At 41.0% G+C, this 25,452-nt stretch overlaps 1 protein-coding gene across 1 annotated transcript in view; it reads right to left on the bottom strand.

Annotated features, from left to right (window-relative positions):
- The window catches only part of Spats2 (spermatogenesis associated serine rich 2), a 68,442-nt gene that overhangs the window by 36,372 nt on the left and 6,618 nt on the right, over positions 1–25,452 (bottom strand). Inside the window, exons 2-5 of the mRNA XM_005067210.4 lie at positions 14,655–14,911; positions 7,440–7,519; positions 3,987–4,095; positions 2,896–2,945 (exon numbers count right to left, since the gene is read on the bottom strand). Coding sequence (XP_005067267.1) covers positions 2,896–2,945; positions 3,987–4,095; positions 7,440–7,519; positions 14,655–14,679 — 264 coding nt within the window. The 5' untranslated portion in view covers positions 14,680–14,911. The remainder of the gene's footprint in view (positions 1–2,895; positions 2,946–3,986; positions 4,096–7,439; positions 7,520–14,654; positions 14,912–25,452) is intronic.

Consider the following 25,452-nt stretch of genomic DNA (forward strand, 5'->3'; position numbering starts at 1 on the left):
TAATTGTTTATGTGAATAAAATATCTTGGAAGCTACATAAGAAATTAATAAGAGCTTGGGGTTGTAGCTCAGTGGTAGAGCACTTGACTAGTATGCACAAGGCCCTAGGTTTGACCCCCAATACCCAAAACAAAATAAATAAATAAGTAAATAGGTAAACATACAAACTGGCAATACTGTCTGCCTGGGGAAGAAGTGGATACCAGATGTCTGAGGAAGAGGTGGGATAAAGCTGTTAGAGGGTATTAACATTTATATCTTGGAAATCTGAGCCATGCAACTAAGAAGGCAAATTAGGTATAAAATTTTAGACTAACAAAGATAAGTATTAGAATATTTACACTAAATTTGCCAAACACAAACGGACTGGATACTATAACTGTAATTCTTCTTTGACAACTGTTTTTGTTGTACCTAATTTTATTGTGTTAAAGTTTAACCTTCCTTTTTAATTAGACAAAAAGGGAGAAATATGGAATACTCCTTTACACTGTGTGAATATATGCTGCTGTGATTGGTTTAATAAATAAGCTGACTGGCAAAAAAAAAGTCTTTGTCTTTATTTTAACAACAGATTAACCATGCTGGCAACATGTAGCTCCTAAGGCTAGATGGGTAAGTAAACCAGTCAGTTCTCATGCCAGGCCTTTCGATGACCCTGTCCAGCAGGATAACTCCAGAACTTGGCATTCGGCTTTCTCCTCTATCTCACTCTCTTCCATGTTATTCCACATATGTAATTAGCAGCTCACAAATCATGTCTTATTAGGCTAATCTGAGAGTTAGCTGTAACAGACTGGAGCACTGGAGACCATCAGACTACATCTATTTTCTTTGGCCAGATCATGTCACGCACACCCCTTTACAACTATGCCGTATGTCTTTCTTGTGTTGTTAATCATTTATATTCTGAGGGGGATAACTTATGACACTGGTGTAAGCTGGGTGCAATCAGTGAAACAGACATGAAGAGCAACAGGCACAGAAAGCTTCATGAGAACCTCAACAGTGTTACAGGCCTCTGAGAAAAAATTCTCCAAGGTTAAAAAAGCCAACCCTGACCTGGTCAAGAAGCCATTTCATGGCTGGCATGACTTCTCAGTGGGTAAAAGCTCTTACCACACAGCCTGACCACCTGAATTCAATCCCTGGAATCCAAGGTGGAAGAGAGACCCAACTCGCCGAGGTTGTACTCTGCACCATGGCACTTATACACCTACACTTACACACACAACATGATAATGAAATTTAAGAGAAAGCATTTCAGAACACAACACTAACTTAAACGAAGAGTACTCCTAACAGTTGGTGCTTAATGAAAATCCATACTTCAGCAATCTTTATAGGAGTTACACTGGGCACAGAGCTGTGGGAAGAATACTCAACCTGGCTAGTGCCCCATAAGGGAAGCAATATGGTTTTTTAAATGGATGTAAATAAGGGATTAAGAACTAAAATGTTAGGCATTATAACAAGAATATATATGTATTGATATTTTATAGTATTTTTGTTGTTTTTTTCCCCCAGACAGGGTTATGCTATATAGACAATGGCCTTGAACTCCGGACCCTCCTGTCTCACCCTTCTAAGTCCTAGGATCATAGGTATGTGCTACCATATCTGCATTTTCCTACTTTATAGACAGCAAACTAAAGTTAAACAATACCGACAGCTCACAAGACCAGTGAAGCAGAAAAGGACAGAAATCCAGTTCTGACTGACTCTGAAGCCCAAATAAATGCCTTCTACTCTACTTCTACATGTAACATCAGATGTCTCAGGAAGGCACTTACTTAGCCTGAAGGAGCAAAATCCAGGGTAGTAAGATGGATAGCAGGTTGGCCAAAGAGGAAAAAAGAAAAAAAAAAGGGCAGCAAGTAACTTGAATTCCACCCATAGAAAGCACATAAAGTTGAAAGGAAAAAACAAACCCCACAGCTGGGTGTTGGTGGTGCACGCCTTTAATCCCAGCACTCTGGAGGCAGAGGCAGGCGGATCTCTGTGAGTTCGACACCACAGAGCGAGTTCCAGGACAACCTCCAAAACAATACAGAGAAACCCTGTCTCAAAAAAACAAACCCCACAAAGCTGTCCTCTGACCTCTGTGAGCTCATGCATATGTAAACATGCAAACAATAAACAAATATAGATAGCAGGATAAAGTTTTTAAAGACGCAGAAGCTGCCATCTGGCTTTAAGTCAAAATTCACTGCTACTAGGGACTAGAACACAGTGGTCTAACCTGAAAGTCTGCACTGTGTTAGCTAATTTATGGAACAAACCCTGCTGGGAATCAGCCACCCCACCAGGAGGCCCTGTGCTCTCTGACATGCCCTCTTCCTTCTACTCTTGTGCTGGGCAGCCCCAGCAACTCCACCTGCAAACTTAACATTTTCTGCCTCCAAATACAGGGGGCAAACCATAATACTCTGTAAGATACAGCAGGGTCTCAATGCCAAAAGCAGCATTTTTGAGATGGTAAACATGTACACTTTTTCTTTCAAATATTATGGAATGTATGGGTGAAGTTGGCTGTGATTTCTCACTTCAGTGATCACCAGGGTACATTTAGTTGATCTGGATGGCTAGGCCAGTGTCACCCCCCTACCCACAATGCCTCTCTGCTGGAACTTCCAAAGAAGCTCTTAAATATTACCTAACATACTTTAAAGCCTTTTTACCTTTTTATACATTATGTGGAGTACTTTGCCCTCCTATTCATATGTGCACCTAATGCCTGTGGAGATGGAGTTAGATGGTGAGCTGCTATGAGGAGCCAGGAACTACACCCAGGGCCTCTGCAAGAGCACTGTGCTACTCTTACCTGCCGAACCATCTTGCCAGCCTTTAAAGCCCAATAAAAAACAAACAAATAACAATATAATTCATATTTACCTTTTTCTTGCCTGTTACTATCCATTCTTTGAGTACTTCACTGGCACTGCCTGGAAAAGAGATCAAATAGAGATTTCCTCTTGTGCCACACACAAATTGAAGGAGAAATCAGTATATTTCATAATCGCTGGATACTGCAGAGAGGCAATCATGTCACACTTCTGCTACAGGAGCCTACTGAGGTCATTTAAGACTCTTTAAATACACATCTGGGTCTGAAAACAGAGGTGACTAGTCTTCAACGTCTTCTCCCTCCATGTTACATACCATCTTGACTGTGGTGTTTGGGAAGAGCTGCACCCTACACCAGACTCAAACCCCAACATAAAGAAAGCACAACAACAGAGAAAAACCCTGTAGATGTTGACCTGTTTCTCCTGTACTTGCAAACCCAGAAAAGTGCAGCAGAGAGCCCTGGCCTGACACCACTCTACTCAAAGGCAAAACAGCTTCAAGTAAAGTGATATGGAAGAACACTTAATAAGCCTATAAATCTAAGGCATTGAACAAGGCTATTGTTTTATATCTGACATATAGAAAACATAAGGAAACTCAACTCACACATCTAAGTCACCTGCCAAAACCAAACTAAATTGGAAATAGTGGAATTTGGAAATAAACATTGAGTCCTTGAACTGGCCATCTGTTCCTGGGCCACTGAGTTACTCCTTTGCAATAGGCACTTAAGTCACTTTATCCAATTTCATTCAAATCTTACACCAACAGCTGCATAGCTTGTTTGGGGAGGGGGGACATAAATCTTTTAGATGGGGTCTCACGATATAGTAAGAGACTGGTCTATAATTTACTATATAACCAAGGCTGGCCTCAAATCATAGTCTTCTTGCCTTCACCCCTCAAACACTGGGATTACAGTAATGTTCCACCACGCTTGGTCTGATTTCTTAAATGTTTGTAGAGAACACTCTTAATAGTAAAGGGGTTTTCTTAGTTTGTCTCTTCCAGTTTTTCTACAGGTTGGAAATGAAAACAGTATCTTACATTAACAAAGTATCACAGTACGCTTCACTGTCAGACTGTGCACTACAGCTCAAGTTCCAAAAGTCTAAACTGGAGACAGGATTAATTACCTTCCATGAATGCTTGTACTGTTTTGTCCACACAATTATCAAAGTGCTGCAAAACCAAGATGATTTCATTGTTGCTCTTATTAGGAACTATTGCACGCACTGCGTTTATCTGCAAAAGATGACAGGTCATGTAATTCTAACATGGAGTAGGTCACTGGCCAGTTGAAGTCTGTCAGGGAGAATCACGGAGTCAGTTTACTTTCAGCAATATTATCACTCTTAATGTCAGTAAGGACACACACACAACCATCGCACTGGGAATAATACATAGAAAAATGATAACACCACATCAAAACTTAACTTCAAAATTTAAAAAGACAGAACATTTATAGAAATAAAAGGGCACCAATGAGAAAGTCAGTGAATAAAAGCATTTACAGTTACCCGAGGACCTGAGTTCAATGGATATGTTCTAAATCCTGTTTCTCTAGAAATTCCTACTCCAGAATTTGATTTAATTTCAATGTTTGCATTTCATGATATATGTATATCTCCATAGGCAATATATAATGTTTTATATAATGATATAATTATTGTATAATTTACATTATATAATGATGTAAATATTATTTCATCATGCATGTTGTTTTTCAATTTTTGTCACACAGAATTTTCTTCATATTGATAGGCATACTTGTTATTCATATAGTTTAGGATATGTGTGTGTGTGTGTGTGTGTGTGTGTATATATAATACATGGTATTCCCATGGTATAATACACCTAATTTATCCATTCTCCTGTTAATGGATAGTTAGAAGGCTTTTTTGTTAGTTTTTTGTTTTTACAGTATTAGAGGTTTCATTCCTGCTAAGTCCTTCCCTTACTCACTGGAGTGCCAATCCTAGACCACAGTTTTATGTTTGTATGTTGTTGAGTCCTTAGTGCATAGAACAATATTTATAACAATGAAAAGCCATGTCTTCCTGTAGCTATTAGAATTCTGATGGCATGGGACCTGTAATCAGTGCTTTTCTGGTAATGCCAAACTGCTCTGTAAAATGGATATTCCCAATTGTTTTATGTTGGTTTGTTTATTAAACCAGGGGCTCACTATGTAGCTTTGGCTAGAACTCACTCCTCAGACTCACAGATATTGCATGCCTCTGCCTCCTAAGAGCTGGGACTAAAAGCACATGCCCCGTGCCTGGCGGATATGGCAATTTTGTCACTTACTCTAGAAGCAATATATTTTTTTAATTAAAAATAGTTTATAATAACTGAATACTCATGTATACATGTGCATGCAAGAACATGTACACAACATGTGTGCAAAGGCCAGAGGACAAGCTCAAGCGTCCACTGTTTTTCTTTTTCTTTTATTTTTTCTTTGGTTTTTTTAAGACAAGGTTTCTCTGTGTAGCCCTGGCTGTCCTAGAACTCGATTTGTAGACCAGGCTGTCCTCAAACTCACTGAGATCTGAGTTCTGCCTGCCTCTACCTCCCAAGTGCTGGGATTAAAAGTGTGCATCATCTTGGCCCGTTGTTTTTCTTTTGAGGCTGGGCTCCCTTGCTGCCCTGGGTCGGGTTGGCTGGCCAGCAAACTCCAGGGGTCTATCTATCTCCTCTTCAGTGTTAGGATTACCAGCAATACTAAATGCACCAGCTTTTATATATATATATAAAACGGTCTCTTCTGACTTCCTCAGGTATCAGGCACACACATTATACACATATATACACACATACATACACGTACATAAAATAAACTTAAAAAACAATTTTAAACAATTGAGTTATCGTTCCAGCCCCAAATATTTTTATTTTTTTGTTTGTTTTGTTTTTTGTTTTTCGAGACAGGGTTTCTCTGTGGCTTTGGAGGCTGTCCTGGAACTAGCTCTTGTAGACCAGGTTGGTTTCCAACTCACAGAGATCTGCCTGCCTCTGCCTCCCGAGTGCTGGGACTAAAGGCGTGCGCCACCACCACCCAGCACCATGTACCTATTTTATATCTAGCAATTAAAGTGAACTCTTTTATGTTTTTGTTTGTTTTGATGAATCAGGGTCCTTTACTATGAAACACAGACTGGCCTCAAACTCAGCTTTACTCACCTCAGCCTTCCAAATGCTGAGATTACAGACATACCATGCCTGGCTTAATAAACTTGTTTGTCCTATTCATTTGTTTTCAAGTATTTCTCTGTGTAGATAATTGTATTTTCTACCTTTTCAATTTTATTTGTCTTACTGTACAAAGTATAATTATCTCCTAAAGATCCCCCATGGAAGGCCTCACTCTCCCTGGGGAGCAGAAAGGGGATGGGATAGGGAGTTAGTGGGGGGCAGGGGAGGAGGGGAGGGAGAGGGAACTGGGATTGACATGTAACAAGATTGTTTCTAATTTAAATAAAAATATGTTTTATTATTAAGCATGGAATCCATTATAATTCAAGGCATGGAACACCCTTGAGAAAAAAAAAGTACTGAGGATGTTTTTGATAGAAAACAGTAGAAATCAATATCTAGGAGTTACATGAGCTTATTGTTATTAGGAAGTCACTATACATCCTTTCAATGGGTACAACTAAGAGACGTTTTCTGTTAAATCACGAGTTCACACTAGCATCCTCAAATCAAATACAACACTGTCATCACATTTTAGATATGGATTTCTTTTTTCTTAACCTTTATACCTTAGCCAATTACCATGTATAATTAATGTTAATTTTTTTAAAAAGCACTAAAAATTTTGTCTGAGTCAGGTATTGTGGCACACGCTTTTAATCCCAGCGCTCAGGAGGCAGACACAATCAGTGTCTTCTATGAGTTCGATGCTAGCCTGGTCTACACAGCAAGTACCAGGCCAGCTGAGGCTACACAGAGAAACTGTGTCTCAAAAAAAAGATGAATCTCAGTCATATAAATATTAAATAGCATTAAAACTGTATGTCTTCAAAGAATTCAGAATAAATACAAATGGAGATGTCCAAAAAAAATCATTTTTGAGTTGGGCAATGGTGGTGTACATCTTTAATCCTACCACTCAGGAGGCAGAAGGAGGTGGATCTCTGAATTTGAGGCCAGCCTGGTCTACAGAGCGAGTTCCAGGACAGCCAGGGTTACATGGAAAACCTGTTTCAATCCCTTCCCCCCAAAAAAAATAAAAATAAAAAATCATCTTTGTACATTTTAATAAACTGGTTCCTCAGAACCACCATGGTAATTAGCCTTGATTATATAGTGCCATTCTGTTTTCATCCAGGATTTCATTTTCTTTTATTTTTCTTGGACAGGTATCACTATATAACCTTGGTTGGCCTGGAACTTACTATATAGACCAGATTTCTAGCTTTACAGAAATCCACCTGCCTCTGCCTCCTGAGTCCTGGAATTAAAAGCATGTGCCACTATGCCCAGCGGATTCCATTTTCATAATGCGTTTGTGATAGTCACTGCATATATTAATAAATTTTTCTATGGTATTCAAATTTAATATCCATACTAATTAATCTTACCTTCTCTTTCATGTTTTCAAAAGTTCCTCCCTGGGCCAGTACTGTATTGGACTGCAAATCAAAAATGAATCCTGATGAATCTGAAAGGATATAGAGAAAAATATATTCAACTTGATACAATGTTTGTATTTTATTCATCCAAGACAAAAAGATCAAAAAGATCAAGAATATATTTCCCCTGTGTAATTACTAATAATTCAGTTACTTAGAAAATTCTACTACAGCCAGGCGGTGGTGGCGCACCTCGGGAGGCAGAGGCAGGCGGATCTCTGTGAGTTCAAGGCCAGGCTGGACCGACAGCCTCCAAAACAATACAGAGAAACCCTGTCTCGTAAAACCAAAAAAAAAAAAAAAAAAGAAAATTCTACTACATAGTTAACTCATGTATAACTATATTTTGAGTTAGTCATAAAATGAGATTCTGTCTTTTTTAATTTATTTAATTTTTGCCAGGTATGGTGGCACACACCTTTAATCCCTGTACTTATGAGGCAGAGGCAAGTGAGTTCAAGGCCAACCTGGTCTTTACGGTAAGTTACAGGACAGCCAGAGGTACATAGTGAGACCTTGTCTCAAAATTTTTAAAAAAGGAAAAAAGGAAGAAATTATTTTATGTGTATGAGTCGCTGCCTGCATGTATATATGTGCACCACATATATGCCTGGTCCCTGTAGAGGGCCATAAGAGGCACTAGATCCCCTAGAAATGGAGTCTTGGTCAGTTGGGAGCCAACATGCAGGTACCAGAACCAAACCTAGGTCTTTTTCAAGAGCAGCAAGTGCTCTTAACTTTATTTTTTTAAAGTAGGTTCTGAGGAAACTAGCAATATGTCAACTATATTAAGAGTATCCTATAGTCTTTAATCTCTTTAATAATCCTACCTTAATTTATAAGCCACCTAAAAGTGTTATGAGCAAGAAGCTGCCTACGATATTGTGAGTGGAAATGGAAGCTGCCTTCTAGACTGCCATGTACATATTCTTAGACTATGAGCTTCATGAATACATTCACTGACTGATGTCCCAGATTTGATGTGTGATGAAGCAATGTATCCAAGTTTACATCACCAACACCATATCCTCTCCAAGTTTGTACTCAGCAAATGAAACTGTATTCAATAAACAAAACTAACCCTGGAATGAGTTATTCAGTATGAATGATTAAAAATAAGATCTAGATGTTGGCTGTGGATGAGTCTGGGAAGATGTGGGCGTTCTACCTTGGTCCAGCCTGAAAAGAGTGGTGTGGGGACATGAGGATGCTCTCTGCAAGACACTTGTGGGTTGTGAAGTGCAGGAGGAGCTCAGTGCCCCAAGGTTAAGGCAGCTGCAGCCCCTTCAAGTGCCTAAGGGTCACCTGTGTCCCCAAGTGCATTGGAAGGCTCCTTTCCGCCCGGCCGTTGCCGACTGAGCTGAGTCTGCCTCCGTAGCCTCAGTTCACCTTTCACAGGACTGTCCCCCCTTATTAGACTTGCAAAGCTCCGCTCTTGCTTCACTTTGCAGCTTCTTGCCGTTTAACTTGTTTCTGTTGTGCTTCTTCCTAATAGCCTACATTTCTTCTTTGTTTTTCCAATGTGCTGAAAATTACTTTCCTATACATGTGGAAGTTCTGTTCCCGCCAAAATCTAGAAAGGTTAAGGAGCAGTAAAAACTTATACAGAGGCTCAGGTCCTTCTGCCCTTAGGAATGGAGACCAGACAAACCTATACTAGATGGTATAGAAGAAAACACATTCAGATCTGTATAAAGCCAACTTTAAACTTTGACAAAAAAATAATAATAACATCTAGCTTCTTGACCCAAATTTAATAAATGCAATCAGTTGCTGTTTTTTTTTTTAACTAAACTGTGACTACATAGTCAGTAAATTACCAAAGCACTGTGAATTACCACAGCACGGTGTGTGCACTTGTGCATATCTGTGTGAGAGATACCAGCAACTGAACCGTATACGTGGTAGGCAAGAGCTCTGCCACTGAGTTACACCTCTAGCTGTACCTCTGCTTTAACAGCGAATGTTGCAATTCTATGAGAGGCAATCCTAGGAAAAGCTTAAAGTACTTCTCAAACTCTAATGTGCATGTTACCTTTTAAGGAATCTTATGCTAAAATGAAGGCTGTGCCTCAACAGTATACTAAGGCTTAAGATTTTTTTTGTTTTTGTTTTTCAAGACAGGGCTTCTCTGTGTGTATTCCTGACTATCCTGGAACTCACACTGTAGACAGGCTGGCCTTGAACTCACAGAAATTCTCCTGCCTCTGCCTCTGTCTCCTGAGTGCTGGGAGCCCTACCATAGCCCAGCTGAGGTTTAAGGTTGACTCTCAGTTGGTTTCAGCATTACTGAATCCACTTAGGAGCAGTTTGGGAATTGAAATCTCAGCAAAGCAAGTAAAAAGGAAAATTGTGACAAAGGGAGTATGGAAAACATTGAAATATGATAGCACATTCCAAATTATTTTGCTATTACTACAAACATTTTAATTAAAGTTTGGTGTAGAGTTTAACTTTTACCTTCTTTCTAAATACCTCTTGGTTGCTACAGAAGATCCAAGTTTTACATTATGCTAAGACCTGAGTACAAGTATGAGAGAAAACATGAATGTTGCCCATGTCATTTTTAAAGAGAAATTATGTTTTCCAGTTACCAATGAATTGTTAATTCATTTAGATCTAACCTCATTAATACAAAAGGATCAGGAGGCACTTACACAAACGCAGTATGTGTAAGCTTTAGTTTTCCAGATGTCTACATAACACGGTTAGTTCTCAATTATCTTTATCAATTGGAAAAGAAGCTGTATAGAATGGGAAGACCCTAGATAGCCAAAGCACTTTCATCTAGCGCCTCCTCAGAGCACAGATCAGTCAAATGATGTCATTTGAATGCTGTACTGCACACCCCCACTCCACCAAAGAACTACCAGTGAGCAGTGGGAGATACCAAGATGTCAATCATCTACTTTTGGTTAGAGACTCAAACCACCAATCTCTTTTAGGAGATAGGACACTTAGATCAAAATAGCAATTTATAGTTTCTATTCTAGAAGGATTATTACTAGCCTTAATTGTTCCCTTCACAACACACCAGCAAGTATAAACTACAAAGAAAACATAACAGTTCTGCACTCAGCTCCCAAAATTAATTTCTGTATTATTTGAGTTTACTCAGCATGCCAATTAACATAAAACTAATATAGAAAGCAAACTGGGTGTGTAAGGCATGTCTGTAATCCCACCACTAGATGGATAAATGAAGGAAAGGGAGAAAGCAGGAATGGATAAAAGAGAACCAATCCAAATTGATAAAATTGGAATAGTTTAAATATAGGGTCTATTTTTGAAGGTCCTAGTACACTATATCTTGGCTAGTAAATACAGTATTCATCCCTGGCCCAAGTCCTAAAGAGTTAGGGGAGATATCAGAATGCTAAACATCAGAAGAGTGTGTCAGATCCCCTTCAACTACAATTACTCAGTTGGGAGCTGCCATGTAGATGTTGGGATTGAACCTGGATCCTCTGTAAAAGCAGCCAGTGCTCTTAACCACTGAGCCAGCTCTCTAATTCCCAACTCATTTTTAAAAAGCCAGGCATGATCATGTTTCTAATCCTAGCCCAGGAGAGGCAGAGACAGGCAGATCCCTGGAGCTTGCTGGCCAGCCATCTTAGCCTCGTTAGTAAGCTCAGGACAATGGAAGACCCTGTCTCTAACCTCAGAATCATAGTGCACGCCTTTGATTCCAACACTTGGGAGGCAGAAGCTGGCAGATTCTTAGTGAGTTCCAGGCCAGCCTGATCTACAAAGTAATTCCAGGTCAGACAGAGCTGCACAGTGAGACCTTGTCTTTAAAAAAAAAAAAAAAAGACAAAAAAATGTCTTGATATGAGAGCAACTGAGAATTAGCTTATCAAACTACACAGATCTAAACCCACACAATAGCTAGGCTTGGTGGTGCACATCTTTAATCCCAGCACTCGAGAGGTAGAGGTAAGTGGATCTCTGCGAGTTTAAAGCCAGTTTAGTCTATGTAGTGTGAGTCCCAGACAAGCCAGGCTTACACAGTAAGAACCTGTCCCAAAATAAATAAATAAAAATAATAACAATAAACCATGCAACAGACTCCCACAACACCACCACCTTGGACGCTATCCTAAGAAGTTTACCAAAGCTAACCTAAATACACAGAGGCTCCCTAAAGTAATGAAGGGAATTTTATTAACATATTTCTCTTTATTGAATGGCCTGCCCAAACTTAATATATAGAAGATTTGGCTCAGGTGTGGAATAAGTTGAGGGATGCTCAGGAAGCTACTAAATTTCTACTTTTTTTTAGACTGCTTACACCATTTCCCATTAATACAAACGATAACAAATTATTTCCTTTGACAAAGTGACGTGAAAAATGGGATTATAATCTGAGAATCCCTCCCCATACTTTGCAATGCTAGGCATCAAACTCAAGGCTTCCTGCATGCTAGGCAAAAGCTCTACCACTGAGCTATACTCCCAGCCTGAGGCTTGTTTATTTTTCATTGATGAAAAAATGAGAATCAGTTACAATACTATCCCTTGTCTAAAGTAACCCTGAGTCCTGCTGCAGAATCAGTGAGTCAGGATTTTATGTTAGACAACACTGCTGCTGAGACCCACTGGATACTCTACTTCTCAAGGCTCCATTATTTTAACAGTACCTGGGATATCACAACTTCTTGCTACTCACTGATATTCCTCACACAGACATAGAGCAAGATGAGGAACAATATGATAAACATTTTACCATGGTCAAAGAAAAGGTAAGATACAAGTAACAGGTAATGTCAGAGACAAGGAAGATCTGGAAGCCCATATAACCTAGAAGTGTAGCTACTCATTAGTCCTCTTTATTGTTTTATTCAACTCCCTTTTGGAAATTAAAGAGTAAACTCCAGAGCCCACAAGATGACTATGTAGGTAAAGGTCTCACTGTCAAGCCTGAGGACCTGAGTTGGATCCCTTGGACTCAAACAGTAGAAGGAGCAAATCAAATCCTGCCAAGTTTTACTCTGGGCTCCACAGGGAAGCTGTGTCATACACATGTCCCCACACATACACACTCATACACCAAATAAGTATGCAAACAAACACAATTTTTTAAAACTGAAACTAAATGCCTGAACAAATATAAACTCATGTAGAAGTGGCCGTTGCATGAACTGAAGGAAGGAGAGAGAGGAAGAAAGAGAAAGAGGGTGAGAGGGAGGAAGAGGAAGGAGGAAAGAAGAATAGGAAAGAAGGGAGGGAGGAGAAAGATGGGGACAGAAGGAAGAAGAAAAGGGGGAGGGACAGACAGAAGGAAGAAGAGAGGGGAAGGAAGAAGAGATGGAAGGAAGAAAGGGGAGGAAAAGCCGGGCGTTGGTGGCGCACGCCTTTAATCCCAGCACTCGGGAGGCAGAGGCAGGCGGATCTCTGTGAGTTCGAGGCCAGCCTGGTCTACAAAGTGAGTTCCAGGACAGCCTCCAAAGCCACAGAGAAACCCTGTCTCGAAAAACCAAAAAAAAAAAAAAAAAAAAAAAAGAAAAGAAAGAAAGGGGAGGAAAGGAAAGGAAGGAGGGACACAAGGCCATGTGTATGGATAAGGGGACAAAGCAGAGAGGTAACTTACATGGTAGTTCATAAAAGATGGGTCAGAAGTTGCCAGAATAAATACAGTGGGGAGTGCAGTTATAACTTAGCTCTTTCCTTATCAATGAGCCTCAGACCTCCTTTTTTTCATGCCAGTTTGAAGAATAATTATAAAATTGTAAGTGGAGCTGTTTCTTCACTATTGGAAAATGTAGGAGCCAGAGTTCTACTGTACAAATACAAGTGCCAAGTTAAGAGTCACCAGCTGGAGCCGGGCGTTGGTGGCGCACGCCTTTAATCCCAGCACTCGGGAGGCAGAGGCAGGAGGATCTCTGTGAGTTCGAGGCCAGCCTGGTCTAGAAGAGCTAGTTCCAGGACAGCCTCCAAAAGCCTCGGAGAAACCCTGCCTCAAAAAATCAAAAAAAAAAAAAAAAAAAAAAAAAAAAGAAGTCACCAGCTGGTGCTATGCACACCTTTAATCCCAGCACTTGGGAGGCAGGGGCAGGCAGATCTCTAAATTCTAGGACAGCCTGGGATACAAAGACCTTGTCTCCAAAAAAAGGCAGAAAGGAAGGAAGGAAGGAAGGAAAAGAGGAAACCAAGCAAGCAAGCACTGTCACAGAACTGCTAGCTAATACCTATAATATTACCAAGCTTCAAAATAAGACACCACCAACTCTAGTATGTGATAATCTTCTGCTAATACTACTTAATACTACAATGAAATCACAGCTTCCAAAACAACAAACAGCTCTGGCATATTATTTTCTTTTGAGGTTTTTGAATTTTCAAATCAAAATTAAAAGTATTTCCACCATATTAATCTGTGAAGACTATGGTCTCTCTTTAAATGAACACATGGCAGTCGTGTGCAGTTCTGGAGCTGTCACGCTTCTGCAGCCGATCTAGCACACTAGAAAAGAGTTCTATTCAGCCTTTGTTTTGCTTCTCCTCATTATAACCTCTCTCGATACTTCATGTCTGTATCTTCCATTTGCAAGGGTAGCAAATCCAGAAAGAAAGCTAAAGAAGGAAACAAAACCTGGAAGCATTCACTCTTACTCCATTTCCTGTCCCTGGGACTATGACACGTGGTGCAGGAAGCCAGCTCCTACCGTACCTGCCTAACAGTTGCTCACTCTATAAAAATGTACTATCAGGTTACATCTACATCGATAACAAATTTTTTACAATTGGATAAGTCTGTCTGAGTAGAAAAACTATTTCCAATGAGATCAATTCCCAGACTTACCTATCCACAAAACTAAAACCTACTACAATACTTGCAAAATCACTCTGAACACATTACTACAGGAATAGTTTCAAAACATACAGACTTAAGTATTATTGTGTACAACTATGCTTTGGTTTTAACTTTTCACAGTTCTTGGGGATCAAATCCAGGTGGCCTCATGCATGCCAGCAAACACTTGAACTTTGTTTTACCAAATGAGCTTTATTCCCACCCCTATGCCTTGGTTTTACTTTCACAATGCTAGGGAATAAAACCCATGGCCCTGTGCACGCAGGGCAAGCACTCCATCACTAAGCTGCATACATTCCCAGACAGCAACAACCATTCTTCTAACAATTCATGCACATAGGTTATCTTACCCTTCTGGCTTTGTTTCCTAGACATTGCAGTATTCTCAATGTCAAAAAAAAATACAGAAGAAAATATCTTTGTTCAAGTTCTGGGAATCCTGCTAATTTAAAAGTGGGCAACAGAAGTCTGTAGCTGAAGTAACAAATGCAAAACCCTGGTTGTTCAAAATTCTGTTCACTGGCTGTTAATTTCTTTTCCTTCTCTGGCATCAACTTCTTGTCAGGATGTATCATTGCAGACAGTCATGTCTTTTTCCAGAGAAATTCTAGAAGGAAAAATAAAAGCACATTTATTATTACAGCAATGAATATCATTAAAAACTGTATAAGTGACATTTGTGGGTTTTCAATTTCTCTGAAACTAGTTTTAGTTAATGAAAAGCATCATCTTCTGGAGAAGACTTAACCTTACAATCTGATTGTCTTAGCTGAAAAGTGTGCTTTCTCTCTTAGCTCCCTTCCCTCTCTTTGGGGCTCACCAGATCTCTGACACTTCAGCCTACCACTGTGGCACAGAGACATAAGCATAGCCCTAACCCCTCAAGAAAGCTTCTTTTTGAATGGAGATTATTACAGAAAGCCACAACTGACCCAAAAACAAAGAACTACTCACCAGGGGTACCCAGCCAAACCAATACATCTACAATACAACTACTATACTGAAGGCTTGGGAAACACTGTGGAAAATGGGCAGAAAGAGTGTAAGACACAGGAAATCTGCTGCAAAATTGTGTGTCTAGAGAGAAACAGGAAGTTACACGCATAATACTCAACTATATATATAGTTGCCCATACAAGACCTGAACATCAGCTGTTAGGCCGTGGATGAGGGAAATCTCTCCAGACACCCTTCCTTAGATGGGAACATACAGGCAGTTAATAACTAGTGAGAGAATTAGTCTTCCCCAGGGATGATCCAATCCCAAGTGGTTACCCTAAAAACATAGCACACAAAAGCAACACTAAACATACTCTGCAGATTGCATTTACATATTTTGCATACATACATGTAAGAATAATAACTAAAGGGACCATGAATTCGAGATAGGAGGGAGACAGAACATGGAAGAGGTTGGAGGAGAGATAATCTTTTTGGGGGGTGGGGAGGGTTTGGAAACAGGGTTTCTCTGTGTAGCCTTGGCTTTCCCAGAATTTGCTGTGTAGAGCAAGCTGACCTGGAGCTCATGGAGATCCACATGTGTCTGCCTCCTGAGTCCTGGGATTAAAGGCGTGCATCACCACCGCCTAGCTGATATAATTATTTTAATTAAATACATTTTAAAGTATACTTTATTTTGAGATATTTTTATTTCTTCAAATCTGCTATCAATCAGGAGTAACTATTAAAAATACAATTGAATCCCATTATTACTGTCACCACGGAAATTACTTGAAAATAAATATTTCACACATTAATCATTCCCCTTGATAAGCAAATAGTCCAGTCTGTTAAGAATGCTCAAAACACACTGCTGCCCAGGTACAACCAAAGCCCACTAGGATGCTGTGGTATGGGCTGCTGCCTGAAGGCATGTTAATGTTTGTGGTTTTGGAATAGCTGGCCCCACCCCTTGCCTGTGAGCAGGGGGCAAGTAAAACAACCACTATACATATAAAATTTTAATCCCGCCGGGCATTGGTGGCGCACGCCTTTAATCCCAGCACTCGGGAGGCAGAGGCAGGCGGATCTCTGTGAGTTCGAGGCCAGCCTGGTCTACAGAGTGAGTTCCAGGACAGCCTCCAAAACAATACAGAGAAACCCTGTCTCGAAAAAAACCAAAATAAATAAATAAATAAATAAATAAAATAAAATTTTAATCCCAACACTTGAGAAGCAGTATCTCTGTGAGTTCAAGGCCAGTCTGGTCCACAGGTGAGTTCCAGGACAGCTAGGGCTACACACAGAGAAACCCTGTCTCAAACTGCCACCCCCTGATTTTTTTTTTATTGTAATTACATTTAAGCCTGACTTGTGCAGGAAAACTAAAACAGCTTTAAGTAAACTAACTGGCCCCAACAGAATGACTAAAGGTAAACTGGAAGAGACCAACAAGAAGGACAGCAGTCAAGGTAACTCATACCTACAGAAAAGGAATTACAGGGGCTGGAAAGATGGCTCAGAGGTTAAGAGCACTGACTGCTCTTCCAGAGGTTCTGAGTTCAACTCCCAGCAACCACATGATGGCTCACAACCATCTGTAATGAGACCTGGTGCCCTCTTCTCACCTGCAGGCAGAACACTATATACATAATAAATAAATCTTTTGAAGAAAAGAAAAGGAATTGCTTTCTCCACTATGTGAGTACTTCCAACCAGACATTTTGTAAAGAGGTACTTTCATCTGCTAAGTCACTAAAACACCCTGAATTATTTAGCAGCAGTTTAATTAAGCTTTCTTCACTTTTTCCCAGACAGTCAAATGTTTGTTTTAGCAAATACCAAGAAAAATATAATCATAATTAATTTAGTAGAAATAAAATGCACATCCTGTTTTATGATGATTCTTTAAATAGTGAATAATACAGAGATTTAAGGCTATTTCTTAGGATTTACTTTTATGTTATGTGTGTGAGTTTTGCAGGCTTGTAAGTGCACCACATGCATGCATACAACTCATGCAGAGACCAGAAGAGAGCACCAGACCCCCTGGAACTGGAGTTCTGGAGGGTTGTAAGATGCCAGGTCCTCTTCAAGAGCAGCAAATGCTTGGTCTCTAAGTCATCTTTTCAGTCACAATCCATGGCTATTCCATCCCCTGAACTATTTAAAGAAATGTTATATTACTATATTGAATAGTTTCTAAAAAGCAAAAAACTAAATAAATAAATAAATAAATAAAAGGTTATCAGGCATACTATAATCCCAGCACTTAGAGGCTGATGCAAGAAGATTGCTGGGCATCCAAGGCCAGCATGGGATACACAGCAAACCCCTATTTCAAAAAACCAAAAACATCTATTCAACCTATAATATGGCTGGGGTTTCATTTGGTTTTCTTTTGCTGTTGTTGTTTGAGGCAGGTTTTATCACTGTGTAGCTCTGGATGATCTGTCTCCTCAGTGTTGAGATTAAAGGCATGTACCACCATCCTACCAACATGGATGATTTAACTATTAGTCTGGGCTTTGGGACTAATAGTAAAGAAAAGTCTAATTCAGAGAAAAACGGCTCCATAAGAAGGGTTTGCCGCCTGGCGGTGGTGGTGCACGCCTTTAATCCCAGCACTCGGGAGGCAGAGGCAGGCGGATCTCTGTGAGTTCGAGGCCGGGCTGGACTGACAGCCTCCAAAACAATACAGAGAAACACTGTCTCGTAAAACCAAAAAAAAAAAAAAAAAAAAAAAAAAAGAGAAGGGTTTGCCATGCAAACATGAGGACTAAGTTTGATCTGTCAAAACCTATGTGGGAAACAAAACAAAACAGGGCATGGAAGCTCACACCTGTAATCTCAGCACTGGGAAAAGAAACTAGAAAATCCCTGGGGCTTATTAGCCAGTCAGTCTAACCAAACTGGCAAGCACCAGGTCCACTGAGAAACCATGACTCAAAAAACTGAATAAAGGGGCTAGAGAGGAGGCTCATCAGTTAAAGCACCTGCAATCCTGCGGAGGACCAGCATTCAATCCCAGCATATACGTGGCAGCTCACAACCATCTGTTAACCTCAGTTCTAGAGGATCTGACATCCTCTTCTGGACTCCATAGCCACTAGGCACCCGTGCACAAAGATATACACAGGCAAAATACCCACACACATAAAATAAATTTATTTATTTATTTATTTCCCCCTCCCTTTTTTTTTTTTTGGTTTTTTTTGAGACAGGGTTTCTCTGTATTGTTTTGGAGACTGTCCTGGAACTCGCTCTGTAGACCGGGCTTTCCTCGAACTCACAGAGATCCGCCTGCCTCTGCCTCCCGAGTGCTGGGATTAAAGGCGTGCGCCACCAACACCCGGCCCAATAAATTTTAATTTTAAAAGAAAATAAGGTGAAAAGCAGCTGAGGAAGACACCCAACATGGACCTCTAACCTCCACATGCAAACATATGCACACACATCTACACAGGCACAATAACACATGCATACAAAAGTTTTACTTAGTGATGCTGATATTTAAATTTAGTATAATTTTCATGTTGTCACAAAATACTTTTGACCACTTATGTGTATGAGTTTTTGATCGAATGTACATTTATATACCATGTGCCCAAGGAGGTCCAAAGAAGCCATCTCATCCCCTGGAACTGGAATTATAGACAGTTGTAAGCCACCATGTGGGTTATCACAACTGAACACGGGTCTTCTGCAAAAGCAGTCAGTGCTCTTAACCACTGAGCCATCTCTCCAGCCCTATTTATATGTATTTGTGTGTGGTGTGCATGCCCATGGAGGCCAGAAGAGGGCATTCCTGGAATTCCCTGGAGCTGGAGTTGCAGGTGGTTGGGAGCTGACTGACTTGAGTGTTGGGAACCAAACTCATTCCTCCGGAAGAGAACATAAGTGCGCTAACATCTAAGCCATCTCTCCAGCCCCCCTTTTAATAGCTTAACATCTCTGAAAATCAGACACAGCTGACAATGTATTATTGTTAAGCGTGTGTTCCAAGTTCCTGGGACACTACTAATCTGAAAAAAGAAAAATTAAACAGAAAAAGGAATACACAAAATTTATTACATGTGGGTTTAAGAAATGGCTCAGAGCCGGGCGTTGGTGGCGCACGCCTTTAATCCCAGCACTTGGGAGGCAGAGGCAGGCAGATCTCTGTGAGTTCGAGGCCAGCCTGGTCTACAGAGCGAGTTCCAGGACAGCCTCCAAAACATTACAGGGAAACCCTGTCTCGAAAAACCAAAAAAAGAAAGAAAGAAAGAAAGAAAGAAAGAAAGAAAGAAAGAAAGAAAGAAAGAAAGAAAGAAAGAAATGGCTCAGAGGTTAAGAGCTGCACCAAGCAGGGATGGGGAGAGTAATGCACCAATGACCAGTGCCATTAAATATGAAAAGTGGGCGTCCCCAAACACTTCCCCAAAACATTCTAATTGTGGCATTTTCGTAAAGGGGCAGAATGAAGACAAAATTGTCTAAGTATCAGTATGACTAGATGTCAACTAGATGACCTCCCTGAGAACTTGGGCAAGAGTTAAACACTGTTAGAGCGTTGTTAAATACAACAAGTTCACCTTAATAATGTTGGTTTTACTGGAAGCACCCTTTTAGTGTTTATTCTTCCTTTAAATAAGCTAAGGCACTGGGAGCCAGAGTCATTTGGCCCTGTAACTAACAGCTGTTAGACCCTTCCCTTGTCCCCCACAGACTTCAGTGGAGGACAAACGACCAAGCAGCCATCAAGACTGCCCTCATGCCAGCACTGACTGCTTGCCTTGAGGAATCTGCAGAGCAATCATAGCTGGTTGCTGCTTCAACAGTCACCGTCCCAGTCACAACTGTTTCAAGCAGCTAGGGCTAGGCATCTGCTTGTCACCGCCAGCCTGCAGCTATTGTCACCCAGGCTAGAGAAGCAACTCCCTGAAGCAGGTCCCTTCAATATGAGGGACTGCAGTGTGATTAGCACAGAGTCCTTCATTTACATGAGGGTCTATCAGGATTGGTGCAAACACTTTATAACACACACTCTTTCTGGCTCTGTAACCTTTGTAGACAGCATACAGCCATTTTCCTGTGTTATTGGGCCAAATGTTTCTCACCAGGTAGTGGTGGCAGTAGTGGTGGTGCATGCCTTTAGTCCGAGCACTCAGGAGGCAGAGGCAGGTGGGTCTCTGTGAGTTCAAGGCCAGCCTGGTCTAAAGAGTGAGTTCCAAAACAGATTCCAAAACTACACAGAGAAAACGTGTTGTCTCCAAAAAAAACAAACAAAAAAACTTTTTCTCAGCTGGGTTGGAATACATCTGTAATCACAGTACTCCAGAGGCTGAAGCAGGAAGAATTACCCAAAATAACTGGGAAATAGAGACACCATCAGCAGGATGAAGTATGTGAGATTCTCAGGGTGAAGCAGAGACATGAACCTATAACGACTGGATTGAAAGGCTAACACAGAGCCATGGAACTGAGAGATCCCAACTCAACATTTTTAGACCCCTAGTGACTAGCCCATCACAGAGTGACTTGCCCTTCTGCCCTCTCCTGAGAAACTGGAGACCTCAAGATAAACTTAAAAGATAACACTCCCTGATCCAGGAACTAGCTCATCACATTCCTGCTCAATGTTTAACTGTACAATGCCCAAAGAATGCTTGCTTGAGATAACCTTCCTGTTAAGACATAAGCTATCATTTAACTTATCATCCTTTATGATGTTTGCCTAACTCCCCGATTTGGTTTCTCCCTTTTAAAAATCCCCGACTGCAGCTACTAGGGGTTGAACTCCTCTGCCCCTGCGAGGGTCATAAGCTCGGCCCCAGTGCATTTTTGCACGAATAAACCTCGTGTGCTTGCAGCAAGAACGGTCTCTCTTGAATTATAGGGGCATCAGCTTATCCCGAGACTTGAGTGAGGGTCTCCCCACTCTGGGGGTCTTTCAGCACAATCACCAGAATAGATGTCAGTCAGCATGGACGTGCGCCTCAAAGCTGGGAAAGACCCTGAACAGTAAGAAACACCAAGTCTTTGAGCACTTGATTAATCTATCCTAACGACAGCTTACCAATGGAAGCTGCTGCAGAAGAGGTGGAGAAAAGGGTGTGTGCTGCAGCAGAGGAAGAGGGAACCCTAATCAATGATGTCTCTCAAGATTACTATTTCAAATGTTTTTTCTTTTTTACTGGCTTTTTCATTAACTATTTACTTATCATTTGTTTAGTTTTTTTGCTTTGTTTTCTGGTTCTTCAAGACAGGGTTTCTCTGTGTAACAGTCCTGACTGTCCTAGAACTCACTTCGTAGTCCAGGCTGGCCTTGAAATCACTGAGCTCCACCTGCCTCTGCCTCCCAAGTGCTGGGATACCACCATTGCCTGGCCATCTTATATTCTTATATGTATGTATGTGTGACTGTGTGAGCTTGTGTCTCACATGCGTGAAGGATCCTGTGAAACAGAAGAGGGCATTGGATCCCCTAGAACTGGAGCTACAGACTGTGTTACCATGTGGGTGCTGGGATTCAAACCCAGACCCTCTGGAAAAGCAATCAATGCTCTTAACCCCTGAGCTATCAATCCAGCCCATTTGGGATTTTTTTAAGATTATTTTTCTTATTTGTATGTATGTATGTATATGTATGTGCCATGAGTGTGTGGATGCCCACAGAGGCCAGAAGAAGGCATCAGATCTTCTAGAGCTGGAGTTGCAGGCAACTGTGAGCCACTCCATATGGGTGCTGGGAACCAATTGGGTCCTTTGGAACAGCAAATAAGTGTTCTTAACTGCTGCATTATCCTCTCTCTATCCCCAATTTGGTATATTTCTTATACAGGTTTGTTTGTCAGTTTTCAATAAACATAAACATGGAGGGAAGAAAAGACCTCAAGTGGTCTTTTACTGCCCCTTTTTTTGGTTGTTGTTGCTAGAGATAGAATCCAGATCTTCACACCTCGCAGGTAAAGGTAAGTGATTTACCACCAAGCTACATCTATATTACCAAGCCTTCTTGTTTAAAAAGAGAGAGAGAGATAGGATCTCATATAGTTCAGATTGGTCATAAATTCACTATGTAGCCAAAGCTGACCTTGAATGCCCTCTACCCACTGAGTTCTGGGATCAAAGGCATTTGTCACAGTGCCCAGGCCTTTCCAGCCTACTTTTGTTCTTTATCATGAGTTAAGCAGGCTGAGCTGGGAACAAGAAAGGACAGCAGAAGCAGCAGCAAGTGGCTGAGGCTGAAGACAGCAGCAGTGACATTGGCAGATGCAGCATTAGTGGCAAAAGAGCAGCTGAAGAAACAGCAGGGACAAAGGAAGAGGAGAAACTACAGGACCTTCCAAAGAGGTGCCAACTCCAAAGAGGAAGAAGTTCAGACACCTTAGGTCTGAGAAGTGTAAAACTGTCAAGGGCTGAGGAATCTGATATCCTGGACCTGAGTCATATCATCCGGCACTGTAGTTCCAAGGGTTCAGCACCTGAGGCCTACACAAGAGCTACAGTACTAGACAGTGCCCTCTTCTGCTCACACTGCTGCTGGAGGCTGAGGCTCGTGACTAGCTGCAGGGGGACCCAAGTAATGGTTGTTAAAGCCCATAGCAATAAACCTAAAGTAGACTGCCTAAAACTGTATGTTGGTACCTCTAAATTAGAGCAGCAGGCCCTAGGCTTTCAGGGCTTACGGCTAGAAGTCTCTGGATCCCTCAGTCCAACCTTGAACCTGGCACTCCGGGCCTTGACGACTGTCAGCACAGAAAGAGCTTTTCTTTGTGTGCCCACAATTCCTACCTGGGTAGAGCATTAGGACCCCCCAGCCAGCTGACTGATAACAGTAGACATTGATGATTTGGGGCATTAAAAGCAAAATCTCACCGGGCGGTGATTGCCCATGCCTTTAATCACAGCACTCAGGAGGCAGTGGCTGGTGGATCTTTGTGAGCTCAAGGCCAGCCTGGTTTAGAGTGAGTTCCAGGACAGCCAGGGCTATACAGAGAAAACGAGTCTCAAAAAACTAAAAGAAAAAAAAAAGCGAGCTATCAACACTGGTGGCTAAAACTTTGACAAAAAATACAGATTTTGTGGCCTCACCTCCTACTTGGAAAAAGTAAGCAATGTTTCATGCCAAGGCAAGCAACAAATAGAAAATGTAATCATAACTGTAGTATCAGTTACTATTTACTGAGTGAAAACTATGTACACCAACAGAGCTAAGTGTTCCTAGCCACTGACGTTCAATAGTCTGAGGAACTCTGAAACAGTAGAATTAGGAATCTAAACCTAGCACCAGGACAGCCTTGGTAACATAGACAGACCTGTCTCAAAATTAATCCATTTAATTTATTCAAAAAATGGGCAAAAGACTTCAATATGCATTCCTCTAAAGAAAATACAAAAAGAAAGAAACATGAAAAAATACTCAACTATGGGCTGGAGAATTAGATGTCTAGGTGGTAAAGAATACTTACTGCAGAGGACCCTGGTTCAGTTCCCAGCACCTACATGGCAACTGTGGGTAACTCCAGTTCCAGGACCAGGTTCAGGGGGTCTGGTGCCCTCTTCTGTCCTCCATAAACTGCTGCACAAATATAGGCAGCCACATACACAATTTTTTAAAAAGATGCCCAACATCATTAGTCCCTAAAGAAGTGAAAACCAGGACCACAACTAGGAGGGCTGGAGAGCACTGACTCCCATCACCCACTTGGTAGTTCACAATCTTCTGCCCTTTAAGCGCACCAGGAATTCTCAAGGCACACAGATACACATGCAGGCAAAGCACCTACACACATCAAATAAAAATAAAACTTTAAGGGGCTGGAGAGTTGGCTCTGTAGTTAGAGCTCCTGTTGCTTTTGTAATAAATGGACCTGGGCTCAATTCCCAACACACACATGGAGGCTCACAACCATCTACACCTCCAGTTCCAGGAGATCTAGATTTATCTGACCTCCACAGGCAGTACATGCAGACAATGCATACATACACAGATATAACACCCACAAGCATCAAATAAAAATTTAAAAAAAAATTTTTTTTGGTTTTTCGAGACAGGGTTTGTCTGTGGCTTTGGAGGCTGTCCTGGAACTTGGTAGTCCAGGCTGGTCTCGAACTCACAGAGATCCGCCTGCCTCTGCCTCCCGAGTGCTGGGATTAAAGGCGTGCGCCACCAACTCCCGGCTAAAAATAAAAATTTTAAAAAGAAATAAAACAAACATTCCACTGAACCTTATTGTAAACACTGTCAACTTAACAGAAGATTAGTCAAACCATCTCAAAAAAAAAAGTTTGGATTTAAACCACCATCAAGTCCGGATGTAAGCAAATGCTGACTTAGTCCTATGGCGGCTCTGCATCACCAACCATTCAGAACATAAGCACATTAGCTTCTTGTCCTTAACAGATTTCATTATATTCATTAAGTACAACAGACTGGATGGGTGTGGTGGTGCACACCTTTAATTCCAGCACTGGGGAAGAAGAAGCCGTGGATCTCTGTGAGTTTGAGGCCAATCTACAGAGCAAGTTCCAAGCCAAGTAGGACTATTCAGTGACATCCTGTCACAGAATTAAATTCGTTAATTAAAATATAAAAATAATAGAGCCCCTCTTGCTGAGATCCTTACATAAGACATTTGTTCAGAATATGCAGGAGGGCTTAGAAGCAATGTATTAGAAAGGTATAGCCAAACAAAATAAGCAGAAAAGCCACTTCTGCCACACACTAATGTGTACTTAGAATCTGCGTAACAGTAGGCCAACAAGAGCCAGCTGTGTGCTAACCACATCAACAAGCTATAATCACAGACCAAGTGGGTAATTCAAGGGAGAGTAGTGCTCTACGGTAGGCTTACAACAGTAGCAAGCCAATTACTACTGAACAGATCCAAGTATTCAACACAGAAGACACTGCAGGTTTTACAAACTGATGTTTTCACTGCTACCCAGACCAAAAGGAACTAACACAGTTAAAGTCAAGTTTAAACTGTTCTTTCAATTATATATATCCTCACTCAAATACATTATACAATAGTCTTACCCTAAATCTCCTCCTCAGTATCAACACTCTTTAACACACACACCATTGCCAATAATCATGTCATTCTGTTGACTGAGTAATGTCAAAAGACTCCATCTTACCAACAATCCAATGTTAACTCAGGGTCTGGGCCAGGAAAAAAGCCGCATGCAACTTGTGAAAACCCCCAAAATTTGTAATCAACT

This window comes from Mesocricetus auratus, unplaced genomic scaffold (genome assembly GCF_017639785.1).
Source record: "Mesocricetus auratus isolate SY011 unplaced genomic scaffold, BCM_Maur_2.0 Super-Scaffold_100010, whole genome shotgun sequence".
In the NCBI taxonomy this organism is placed as follows: Eukaryota; Metazoa; Chordata; class Mammalia; order Rodentia; family Cricetidae; genus Mesocricetus; species Mesocricetus auratus.